This window comes from Sorex araneus, chromosome 1, assembly GCF_027595985.1.
Source record: "Sorex araneus isolate mSorAra2 chromosome 1, mSorAra2.pri, whole genome shotgun sequence".
NCBI classification, from domain to species: domain Eukaryota; kingdom Metazoa; phylum Chordata; class Mammalia; order Eulipotyphla; family Soricidae; genus Sorex; species Sorex araneus.
Genome location: NC_073302.1, coordinates 58,515,825 through 58,529,091, shown reverse-complemented (window position 1 = coordinate 58,529,091; position 13,267 = coordinate 58,515,825). Strand labels below are relative to the sequence as shown.

The 13,267-nt window shown below is 38.4% G+C and overlaps 1 protein-coding gene across 4 annotated transcripts in view; it reads right to left on the bottom strand.

Moving 5' to 3' along the window:
* Positions 1-13,267, bottom strand: part of NFIB (nuclear factor I B) — a 251,192-nt gene that overhangs the window by 78,380 nt on the left and 159,545 nt on the right. For all 4 annotated transcript variants that reach the window (XM_004600157.2, XM_004600158.2, XM_004600160.2 and 1 more), the window contains exon 4: positions 8,954-9,022. In XM_004600157.2, coding sequence (XP_004600214.1) covers positions 8,954-9,022 — 69 coding nt within the window. The remainder of the gene's footprint in view (positions 1-8,953; positions 9,023-13,267) is intronic.

The window sequence follows — 13,267 nt, the reverse complement described above, 5'->3', positions numbered from 1 at the left end:
TCCCCGGTATACCTCTCCTTTCCCACCCTTCCCCTGCCTCCATGGCAGACAATATTCCCCATACTCTCTCTCTATATTTGGGCATTATGGCTGGCAACACAGGCACTGAGAGGTCATCATGTTTGGTCCATTATCTACTTTCAGCACACATCTCCCATCCCAACTGTTTCCTCCAGCCATCATTGTCTTAGTGATCCCGTCTCTATTCCAACTGCCTTCTCCCCTCCGCTCATGAATCAGGCTTCCAGCTATGGGGCAATGCTCCTGGCCCTTGTATCTACTGTCCTTGGGTGTCAGCTTCATGTGATGTTATTCTATACTCCACAAATGAGTGCAGTTCTTCTATGTCTGTCCCTCTCTTTCTGACTCACTTCACTTAACATGATACGCTCCATGTCTATCTAGTTATAAGCAAATTTCATGACTTCATATCTCCTAACAGCTGCATAGTATTCCATTGTGTAGATGTACCAAAGTTTCTTTAACCAATCAGATGTTCTAGGGCACTTGAGTTGTTTCCAGATTTTGGCTATTGTGAACAGTGCTGCAATGAACATATAGGTACAGATGTCATTTTTATTGTGCTTTTTTGCATCCTTGGGATATGTTCCCAGAAGTGGTATTGCGGGGTCATATGGAAGCTCAATTTCTAGTTTTTGAAAGACTGTCCATATTGTTTTCCAGAAAGACTGGACCAGTCGGCATTCCCACCAACAGTGAAAGAGCATCCATTTTTCCCCACATTCATGCCAGCAGTAGGCCCAGCATATTTAAAATATACGTACAAAACTTTATATTTAAAGACAATTTTTTTGCAAATGAAGAAATATCTTTGAATGTTATAACATACTATGTTGAGAATTTTGCATATAACCATTAGTTTTTGTTCAACGGATTATTTTTGTTCAAACATTTAAAATGTTTCTAGAGACCTTGAATAAGTCTGTGAGATATGCTGTGTTATAAAAGTATAGTCTTAGGAAGGAGAGCATTTTAGTTTGAACTTCTTTTGTCACCACGAGTTGTTGCCTCAGTCTGTCAAACTACAAAATGAGAATAATAATAAAAATTTATTTCATGTGATTATTTGATAAGGAAATAAGGCAAGGAGTCATCAAAATCCAGCACAGTTCTTAGTACATAAGGGCTCAATAATCTGAGTTCTCTTCCATCTGTGCTTTCTCCTCCTTCCCTTCTGCCTTCCCAGTTCTTTCCTCTGCAGGCTACAGTGGTTAGCATTGACAAAACAGTTGAAATAAAAGCAGAAGGAAAGGTAAAACTGAATCTATTTCTGAAAGTATGTTAGTTCAAAGACATATTGATTGTGTCCATTATTGGTATGTGCTGCAAAGGATACAAAATAGTCTTCCCAGGTCCTTAATAAAATGTATTAAGCAGTGGCTGGGAAAACAAATTATTCAGGAAAAACATAGATGACAGCCTACTGGAAATCATAATGAAACAGTCACAAATGAATGACACAATCAATGTTGTAGGATTTCAAGGGAAGAGAAATGTATAAAAGCTTCATTGTTCCAAGAAAACTATGAAAGAGCCATAGCTAGAATTGAACTTTGGAGAAATAAGGTAAGAAAGGGAGTTTGATATGAAAACTTTAGGAGTAAGATCTTCATAAGGCAGAATGGGATAGGTACAAAGCAAACAATTTGGTGTCAGGCCCAGGGCTCAAGAATAGTTTATATTTCTTCATCTCTTTTACCTATCCTTCACAAACTCTTATGAAAGAGTGTTTTGGAGCTCAGCAACAAAATCTGAGGTCCTTGAGATTTGTTGCAGAAAACATGCATAAAAGACTATAGATATTAAGGGTTTTTTGGGATTTTTTTTTATCCATTATCTGGGATTTTTAAGAACACACTAAAGATCAGGTGAACTATATTTCGATGTCAGGCAGGCCAAAATTAATGTAAAATATTTTTTAAGAAAATACATTAGGAGGCACATACTTTATTGCAGAGAGTATACAAAAATATATAGTGAATGTCCTTTTCCCCAATAAAAAGTAAATAAATCAATATATACAAGATTAGTCTTAGCTTCTGCATTCTGCTAGAATGCTTCCTTTACAGGAAATTCTTTTAAGGTCATTTTACACATAAAATATTTGTATTCTAACTTCTGGTTATTTGCATTCTAGCTTTCTGGTTAAATCCAGAAAGCTTTGGTCAGCTAAAATGTAGCTGTTTTTGGTGGCTTGAAGTACACCAGAAGTTAAAAAAAATGCAAGGTAAGAAACCCCACAGTAACCACATGTTTTAAAGTTTATTATTAGAATCATGTTCTGTGTGACATTGGAAAGCAAGGTAATGTGCTAAGAGAAAACGGGGGAGGGAAGGGCAGGAAAGGGCTCAATGAAAGTAAGCAATCTGTCTGACTTCCAAAAAGAATAATGGATACAATTCAAATAGTTTGCCTACTAAAAGGAAAATAAAAATCATATCTAATTTAGAGACCATTTACTATTTGAAATTTATTAAGCCAATGTAATAGTTAAGCAAAGATTCAAAGTTATATTTAATACATGTGGCATGAAAGGTAACACAGATGCTTGACCAAAAATATAATAGGCATAATTTTAGTAAGTGATAAGAAATCTTTAGAAATCTTGTTTTCCTAAATTTCATTCTAGAAGAATTAATTGTCTCAAGAAAGCAAGTTATAATAATAATATGTCTACATGTGCTTTGACAAAATTTAGTGTGCATTCTGATATTAAATGAGATTATAGAAAGAAGAGTACATTAATATCACTTGTATCACATGTCATCCCATTGCTCATCGATTTGCTCAAATGGGCACCAGTAATGTCTCCATTCATCCCTGTCGCATATTAGTGTAGTTCAATGACGTCTGCTTGCTCCAGGAACACGAAGAGCATCAAATAATTCATTCAGGGTCTTGACGAAGAAGTCTGACCATCTCGTAGGTGGGTGGCCAGGCGTTCTTTTAACGTCCTGTGGAATCAAGTCAGTAATAACTCTAATCCAATGGTCATCTCCAAATTGTATTACATGTCCAGCATATCTGATTTTCAATGCCTTGGCAAATAAGGCAGCGTCCTTGATCCTTGATTGTCAACATAGGTCAGAACTCTGGATTCCTTCTTTCACTTGAGTGAAACTTGATACTCCAAGCATAACTCTTTTGATTCCTCTTTGGGAGACCCGAATAGTGTTCTCATTCTGTTTTCATTGGGCCCAGGTCTCTAAGGCAGGAAGTTAGTGCAGGAAGAATGGTGTAGTCGAAAAGATGTGCCCAGAGCCACAGATTCTTTTGTCCTCTTAACAACTTCTTTGACACTTCTGAAGGCGTTCCACACGGCTCTCTTCCTCCTGTGCAGTTCTGGTGCCAAGTTGTTCGTCATGTTGAGTCAGGTACACATAACTGCTGCAATCAGAGATGTTCATTCCATTGAGAGCAAATGGAATGTCAGGAACCAGTTCGTTTCTCATGAATATTGTCTTTGTGAGATTCAGTTGCATTCCAAATTTTCCACACTTACGGTCAAAGTCGGCCAGCATTTGTGCCACTTGATTAATGTTTGGTGAACGATGTCATCAGCGAAGCAGAGGTGGTGGAGTTGCCAACCTTCTATCTACACTCCCATTCCTTCCTATTCCAGTCGTCACATGATGTTTTTGAGGGTGGCAATGAAGAGTTTCAGTGAAATGGTGTCACCCTGCCTAACCCCTCTCTACGTCAATGATCACTTCCTTGTAGAATAGTGAGATCCAGCTCGTAGAGGATATTGATGTACTGAGTTTGAACTCCCTGTTTGGCTAGGGCTGCGATGACCACTTCAGTCTCAACAGAATCAAAGGCCTTCTTTAAATTGATGAACGTTATACAGAGCGGCATCTTAAACTCTAGCAAAACCTTGATGAGTTTGGTCACTGTGTGGATATGTTTCATTGTGCTGAATCCTTTTTGGAACCTAGCTTGTTCGCACGGTTGTCCTTTGTCTAGTGTTCTGCCAATCCTATTCAGGATAACTCGAGTGAACAACTTGTAGACAATGGACAACAGGCAGATCAGGCGACAGTTGCCGATGTCATGGATGTCTCCCTTCTTGTACAACAGAATGGTCCTGCTGGTTTTACATTGGGACGGAACCTTGCATTCAGGCAGGTAGCATGTGAAGAGCCAAGTCAGTGTATTGATGAGTACTGGCAGCAGATTCTTCAGGTGTTTGGGTCTGACCTTGTCAGGACTGGGTGCTGTACGCTTCTTTACTGATGAAATGGCATGTTGGATTTTGGAAGGGAGAACGGTGGGAACGACATATCCATTCTGTGGAATATGTGGGCAGGTGGACGTGGCTATCAAAGAGATCCGAGCAGAAGTCATGGATAAATTTTTCCCTTGCAATTCTGGAAGATGTAATAGATCCATCAGAACATTAGAGGGCAGTCATCTTGGTCTTGTAGTTGGCGAAGGAAAGGCAGGCGTTGTGAATACTTTTCCTTGCTTCTGCCCGCATTGACCAACACTGTTGCTCTTGCTCTTCTCTCTTTAAGGTCTTCCTTTATCACTTTCTCTGCACAGCTTTGTGAGCTCAGACATTAGCTCATTAACTTGTGATTGCCTGAGGATCGCACCAAACCACATTGGCGAATGAGCTCGAGAGTTGCAAAAGACAAACGTTCTTTTTGTGGCTTTCTCACTCAGGGCATTTCTCACACAGTCATGCACGTACTGAACCAGTCAATCGTATTCCTCATCAATGTTGTCAATTACAGCATCTCCCCATATTGCTTCAATAGTGCCAAAGAGCTCCCAGTTGGTGGTCATTCTGGGAGTTCTCTTCTTAAATTTTTCAGCCCTTTCTCCTTGTTCCATGGAGTAGAATTTCGCACACAGGAGACAGTTGTCTGATCCCGTTTGGAATATTGGAACAACAGCAACATCGGTCAGGCAAAACTGTCAATTTGGTCAATTTTGTTGTGGAACTGTCCAACGGGAGACTCCCATGTCCAACGTTTAGATTCGGCCTTCTCGAACTACAAGTTACCATAGATGGTCTTGGTCGACATGATGAATTCAGTTTCTTACCCTGTTCGTTCCATTCTAGGCCATGGGTCCCGATGTGGAGTTCTTTGGGTAACCACCTCTGTCCTGTCTTGGCATTAAAATCACCGACAATGACCTTGTAGAAGATGTGGTCTTCTTTATAGAACTTCTCCAGCTCCATGTAGAACTTCTCAATTTCTTCTTTGGCATAGTTGGATGTTGGTGCATAGACAATGAAGATAGAAACTGCCGGCAATGAGCCACATCTATTCAAATATGTGTCCGATTCGGATTGTTAGGCATTTGAACGAATCAAAGCTCATGGCCAAGTTAGTGTTGACGAGGACACCGACACCACAGACACCTCTACTGTCGCATTTTCCGAGGAATAGTTCTTCTCCAGTGTTGAAAATGGCATGATGTGATCAATGCCTTCTCATCTCGGTCAATCCAATGATGTTGTATTTAATCTTCTTGCACCATCAGGTCCTCGATGGATGCTTTCAATGCCAGCATACATGCATTAAAGTGCAGACACTCATTTTAGTCCTTTTTCTTTTTGGCAGCCTAGTTCGGCTCTGAGATTTTATCAGCCTCTCCTTGCTCATCCTTCCCAACGTTGCTGTATTGGGGGCTCTTTCAGGATCAGGGGAATGAGGCCCATTATTATTACTGTTTTCAGCATATTGAATACGCCATGGGTAGCTTGCCAGGCTCTACCATGTGGGTGAGATACCTTCGGTAGCTTGCCAGGCTCTCCAAGGGAGACAGAGGCTCTTAGGGCAGCCCCTGATCACCCTTACAGGTGGTCCCAGTCTATGGAATGCAAGCTTTTGGTCGATTAGTGTGTTGTAACAATCTGCACGCTGACAAACACGCACCTGCCTGTGTCTCTGGGCAGCACCTGTTGGTTCACTCTTTGCCCATTGGCACTGTTACCACCCCCCTCCACAAGAGGCGGTGAACCATCGAGAGTACATTAATAATAAACATAAACCAATTACAAATTTTATGTGATAACATACAGAGCAAGTGAGAACAACAAGTTCAATGTTCCTGATTAAAAAGCTTCTTGAAGAATTTACATTAGATGCAAACATCAGCATTAGCAACTCTCCCAGAAAGCTGGAGAAGTCTGAAAAAGTCTACAAATCACCTTTAAGAGACTACCAATAATCTCTTAGAAATAAAGCTCTAAAGAACCTCAGATTATCACAATTGGAGACTAACCTTTAATCTCTGTTAATGTCCTTGTCACTCTAAAAGCTGATCCTGAATTAACTTTTAAGAGATAAATAATATCATTTAACAGAAAGATCGTTATCCTAAAATTGAACAGTTTCATTAGGTATAGTCAACATATATATTAGTGAGTCAAATGCTAGTAAAAACCTAGAGGATAGAAATCTTTAAGATACTATAAACCATCAAGGAGTCAGAATTTGTGACATACAGCATAGGAGTAGTACTGAAGTTTATGTTTACTTAGAAAATTCTTATTTTATCAACAATGATGTTCAATTGCGTAAATAAGATTATAATGTGGATATATAAAAGAACTTTGGAGAATAACTTCTCAAGTATTTTAGAGGCACCTATTTACATACCAAGTAGAAAAAAATGTTTGCTGAATAAATTAACTAATGAATAAATATAATTAATATACTAATTACAAATCAGTAATGTTTGTTATGACAGACAACTTAAAAATCTCAAAAATATGGTGATATAAATTAAGAAAGAATAAAGTATATTAATTTAACTCCTTTCTGAATTATTGTACAAAGTTATTTTTAATCTACTTCTTATTTTTCCGGCTTTTACATCACTCTCCATAAACTTCTGATGTGATCTAAAGCATCTCATGGAGTTTACTATTTCAAATGAGATACAAATAAGCTCTTCTGACACATGATTTCTATCACTGTCATCAAAGGATGAAAATACATTTTGAAACTTAGAAAACTAAATACTTAAACCAAAATATAAATACCAGCATCTTATAAGCATAGCCTTTACTAAAGAACACCGTGGAGGCATCATACACAACTCCAAATGCCCTCTACCTTATATGATGCCAAAAAGTGGTAATCAATCAGGTAAGTTTCTCTCTGAATTAAATATTTCATAAAACCTTTCAAATGTCAGAGTCCTTCCCACACCACAAACTAATCAAGTAAAAACACACAGGATCTACTGACTTATTTGGTCAACAGACTAGAACATAGATGTGCCCAGCAAATGCCAACCTTGGCTAACAGGATATTAGATTCCAACCTACAGTGCCCCCAAGTAAATACCAATGCAGGAGGAGATTGGGCACATGCACATCCACTTCATTTATGTCTTAACTGTTCCTATATTTGACTTCCTTAATACAAGCTCTTTATACTAACCACTTTAGAAGTCCAAACTATATTTTTGTTTGTTTGTCTCTTGGTTTTTATCACACCTGTCTGTATGCAGGTCTTATTCCTGACTGCTCAGAGATCACTCATAAGAGTTTGGACTTTTTTTTTTAAATTGAATCACCGTGAGATACAGTTATAAGATTTCATGTTTGAGTTACATGCAGGGTGATAAAAACCAGGTTGGCTGAGTGCAAGGCAAGCACCAGTCAGCTAAACTATCATCTCTCTGGCCCCATAGAAATGCAAACTACTGAAGAAATCAACATTCAAAAGACTGAGTCACCTGCTAGTTCAGAGATTCCTTCACTAATCACAGCTCTAAAGCTGTATGTATACTTGACCCTCAGTAATTTCCTCTTGTTTTGTTCTTTTTCACTTATTGTAATTCTTGTTCATAACACCCAAATTTGACTTATATGAAAAGTGTGACTTAACAAGGACCAGAGAAACTCTTTATCATCTGATTAACATTATTTCAAACAGTGAGATGATCAGAATGTAAAATGAGGGGCTGGGGAGATAATAGTAGCCATGTGGCAGAGCACATGCCTAGCATGATGAGGCCATGAATCTGATCTCTGGAAATGCACAACCCTCCCCCAACACTGCCAGTTCTAACACAAAACCATCAGACCTCCTGTACTGGGCCTACCAGGGCTAGGAATGGCCATACACCCTCTCCCCTCTCCACCCCTGAGCCTCTACCAGAGCTGGATCTGGTCCTATAAATTAGAAAACAATAAAATAAAATGAACCAAAAAAACATGTTTGGTGTCAGGTGAAACACATCCTTCAAAGTTACATAACCTAAGAAAGCCAGAAGAAATGTACCACCTGCTTGAGTACAATGAGCACGTCAAGAGCTACGTCTTAGATATATTTGCACACATTAATAAGAACAAAGGTTGGTCAAGTAAACCTTCCCCTTGCTTAGTGAGCTGGCCAGGTGAACATCCGGCCTGCCAAGAATGGTGTCTCAGGTGAAGTGGTCAGTACAAACAATTGGCCATTGTTTTGGATAACAATGCTTTCTATCTATATCCAACTACAATCTGCAAAGTTAATTTCTGCATCCCTCTACACTTTGCATGTTAGTGTGTATATCCTGTACATCTCCAAGCCCCCACCAAAATGTTAGTAAGAAAAAGCACTTATCTACAGGAAACTTATGTGGGTTATCATAACAACCTGAAGTACATTTAATTAATCATACTTCCTTTGAATTAAACGACCATCTATGGTCACAGAGAGAACACTGAATCCACTGCATTACCAACAGCTTAGCATTCAGAATAACTAAAAAAAAATTATACATCAAAATCTCAGATGATGTTAATGAAAACATTTTAAAAAATCAAATAAAATACATTCTTATGATTTCAGCCCAAGGTCTGAGATTTTAAAACCAAATTCTCCTAATTTGTGGTCACTCTTGATACTATAGTTCAGCTTTAAATCATAAAATATATTTAATCGTAGGCTATAGTTGAGTAATAAATGCATTTACTTACTTCTGGATACCCTCACAAGTTCTGAAACGTTGAAGACTCCAGATTTTACAAAACTGTCCTCAAGGTATCCTGAAAATAAACATCAAGAGGAAAAAGATTAACATAAGCAGGAAGCAAATAAATGATTAAACACTAAAATTTATTCAAGTGCTTTTCACCAAGGTCAGGACAAAAACCAATTATACTTACAACAAAGAAAAGTAAAAGCAAAACTTTTGTGAATGTATGCTGGACCCATTTAAACAAAAGTCACAGTTTATATCCTAAATAATTTCCTAGGACAAATTTTTCCTTAGCTTTCTAGATGTATGGGGCAATTGGCATGCTTTTATTCGCCATGTCCCACACTTAAAGGATGAGGATTTAAGGCCTCTTGTTGAGAGCATTCATCTCAGTAGCACCTGGTAGACTTAGGTCCACCCATTTAAAAAAAAAAGAAGAAAAAAAAAACAGAAGAAAGAAAAAGGAAAACCACAACCACAATTAGCACCTTGTTGGAATCACTTCAAAGATCTCTGAAACCACTGTTCTTTCACAAATCCTTCCCTGCTTAAAGAAAGTGAGTTGCTGTTACCATCAATCCCACCCTTGTTCCAGGATCATGAAATGCACAAAAGTAGAACTTGTACACACAGCACATACTTTGCATGGGCCACATATTTCCATGCACTTTCAACGGCTCCGCTTTCTCACTGCTGAAAATAAACATCAATGATTTTTCACTGCTTTCTCACCCTTGCTACTACTTCCCCGACTTCCCTTCATTCTAAGAATTGGACACTTCTTCTGGCAAATGGGGGTTTTTCCACACCACTGAGAATGCCACATAACCCTTATGAAAGATCCAGGAACGGGGTCTGTAGTTGTAGAAAACAACAACCACAAGTCAAAAAGACTAAGAAAGTTTAGACCTTAGGTTTGCTATTAGCTCTAACCCAGACCAGAGATAAGGACTGCCTCAAACATTAGTCCCATCCTTAGGTTCTGGGGTACAGTGAGGATAAGAGGGTGCAGAGGAAGAGACAGCTCTTGGAAGAAAGAATACGTTATTTCCTGGTGCTCAAAAGAGAGAATTAGTAATTCTGAAAATTCTGAAAAGTGTAATACTCCCAAGGGGCAAGGGGTGGGGAAATCTCTATAGTCCAAGAACTGACAATTTGATCAAATTTCATATATCAAGGGGTGATAAATGGGTAAAATTTAGTGTGGCAATGTGAGACATAGATATAGCAACAACATGGGACACACAACGCAGAGTCCCCACCTACTTCCCCACAATAAAGGGTCTACATTAGAAGAACTCTTGGGCTCTCAATTTATCATTTATAGCTTAGTATATATTAATCAATGAGACAAAAAATTTTTAGTCCTAGACCAGAGTGATAGAGCTGAAGAAGTATGGCATAGGCTTGGTAGATGAGAAGTTCTGAGTTTGATGCCTGGCCCTCCATGCCCCCTCCACCCCTATCCACCAGTACACTCCAGTATTGCTCAGGTGGTCCTCAGAAACAGACTGGCCTGAATATCACACTGACAGGCTAAGCATCATGGATTGTAGACACATATATACATATATCCTATAGCTGGTACTAGATTAAATGTTACCAATGAGTTAAGATCACCCAGTGGCACTGAGAATCATACTGAATTACATGAGCAGGATTCCAGGCAGTTTCAAATTATTCCCAAGTCTTCATTTAGAAATTTTATCAAAATAAAAGCCACCACACATTTTTTTTCAGCCATACATAACACAAAAATACAGAAAAATCTTTAATTAGCATATATTCTTCACTGACTTAAACCAAGAAGTTGTGAACATCATTTTGCTTTGTTTTTGCTTTTGAGCCACACCTGAGAGTTCTCAGAACTTATTCCTGGCTCTCTGCTTACTCCTGGTGGTGCTTGGGAGACCATATGATGTGCCAGGGATCGAACTTGAGTCAGTGCATGCAAAGCCTTACTGTGCCTTAACTCTGTATTATCTCTCTAGTCTCTGAACACTGCTCTAATACTCATCTATTACCTTCTTTAGAAATAGGATGAAAGAGTGAAAGAAAACTACGAGGTCTCAAGTGATGATGAAACTTAGGTCTAATATTAAATCACTGGTCTAAAAAAAGAGAACAAAATGTCATCACTGGATACAACTCTATATTAAAAAATTTCTAATATTTTTTCTTCCTTTTGGTTTTCAAGACACACCCAGAACTGCTTGGGATCTGCTCTCCGGTGGGTGCTCTGACATTCCAATCAGTGCTCAAAGGAACATATGATGCCAAAACTGAACCAGGGCTTCCATACACATGTTTTCCAGCCACTTTGAGCCATCTCCACAACCTGAAATTTTCTGACTACTCTCTTACTTTAACCACCATCCACCCCATAATCTGTTGCCCTATCCTCTTTCATACTCGAGCAGACTAGAAATAATATATTTTGTCTGTATTTACATGGCACCTAGCTTATACTTATTTTTCACTTTGTACATTTAAGTTTTTCAAAATATCTATGTAAAATTCTTGTGTACTACCAGTTCCTTATTTAAAACAGAATGACTAGATTTTGCTCATCTCTTTATCTCCATTAATATAACAGTGCCGTTCTCAATATATAATGGATAAGGCAGATCATCAGTTTTACTTAAGTATTAAAAATTCCTAGTGCTTTTTAATCTAGAAAACCAATGCAAAACACACACACACACACACACACACACACACAGCAGCCAAGTCAAAAAGTAAAATCTGAGGATTACAACTGGGTTTCTAAGTGCTCCTATCTAATTCAATGTACAATATGAGAATTCTCAAATGTAATGAAGAATTTTTTTTAGTATTTCAAATTTTCACAACAGTATCACAAATAAACACCTTAATAATTTTATAACAATGTAGACAAAGATGATTTCCTACTTAAGGGTAAGTCTATTGACCCAATTTAGTCCCTGGTACTCTTTGGCTGATGGGTTTTAGAGGATTTTAACTAAATGAGAAAGAATAAGAACTGATGTGAAATATTATCTCTGATTTAAGTGTGTACTAATGTGTAATTTTGGGCATTTGGTACAAAATAGCTTCCAATGAATGAAAGGAATTAAAAACTATTTGTAAAGTAAATGGAACGTGTGAGTAAATACATAGCAAATAATATGCAGACATAAATTACATCATGTGTAATCAAAATATATAGATACTATTTGAGGGTCATTTGCTTATTACTACAGTGAGTAGTCAGGGCCTCACAGTTGCTTGGAGAACATACCGTTAAGCTGTAGAGGTACATGAACATGTAATTAGCCAAGTCTTTCAAAGCTTCAAGCGGGAGTCACCTCAAGCTAATCTTACCAAAGGGAAGAGATTGAGACCCATCACAGATAAATGCAATGACTAACTGAAAAAAGAGAAGGCAATTCAGATGGTAGGGAGGTATACTTCATTACCTCCCCACTTTTAATTTCTAAATTCCAAGGAATCTGCATTTACAAGACTGAATGGATTATTGTTCTAAAACCATAAGCACGGGAAATATGTCAGAACGGCTATGGCACACAGTGACCAAAACACACCACCACAGGCCCCATTAGGCTTCATTTCTGGATAGAGCATAGTGAGACTCCACTGAAGAGAGAGTGCCAACGGGTGAGCGGTGGGGTCAACTGACAATGACACCAAGGGATCAGAGACAGGTGGATATCGGGCCACAGAGCAGCTTGGAAGAAATTTCAGCAACAGACAGCTGCCACCTTCACCTTCACATTCACCTTTGCGTGGAACATAGCTCATTGACTTGGGGAGGCATTGACAAGTTAAAGCAGTAAAAAGAAAAGAATAGCTGTCCAAACACTTGGCTAAGTTGCTTACTCACAAGCACACAAAGACACACAACTTGAAGACCCGGATAATAACAAAGAAGAATCCTGTAGGAGATTCTGGAGCCCCCTGGTTGTATTGAAGATAAAATTCAGCAAAATGCAGGCTTATTGTTGTTAACATAACCACTCCGGTAACTCCCACGTTGCCGTGGAGGCCTTCCAGAAATATAGTCCCCACGTGTTACCCAGATCAAGTATATCTAAATAGCTGGTACAAAGGCCAGAGATCTTAAACCAATTTGAAAACATTCTATAGTAAATTTCCTTCATCTACCAAAGAAAATATGAGCATCTTGGAGGCAGAGCAGATGCTTAATGGCTACAGAGCATATTACACAACAGCTTAAGTCAGGAAGAAAAAACAACTCTGCATTTATATGATGCTGTATTTACACTACATGTATGCTTTTATAAAAAAAAAATAAAATTGAGAGGGAAAC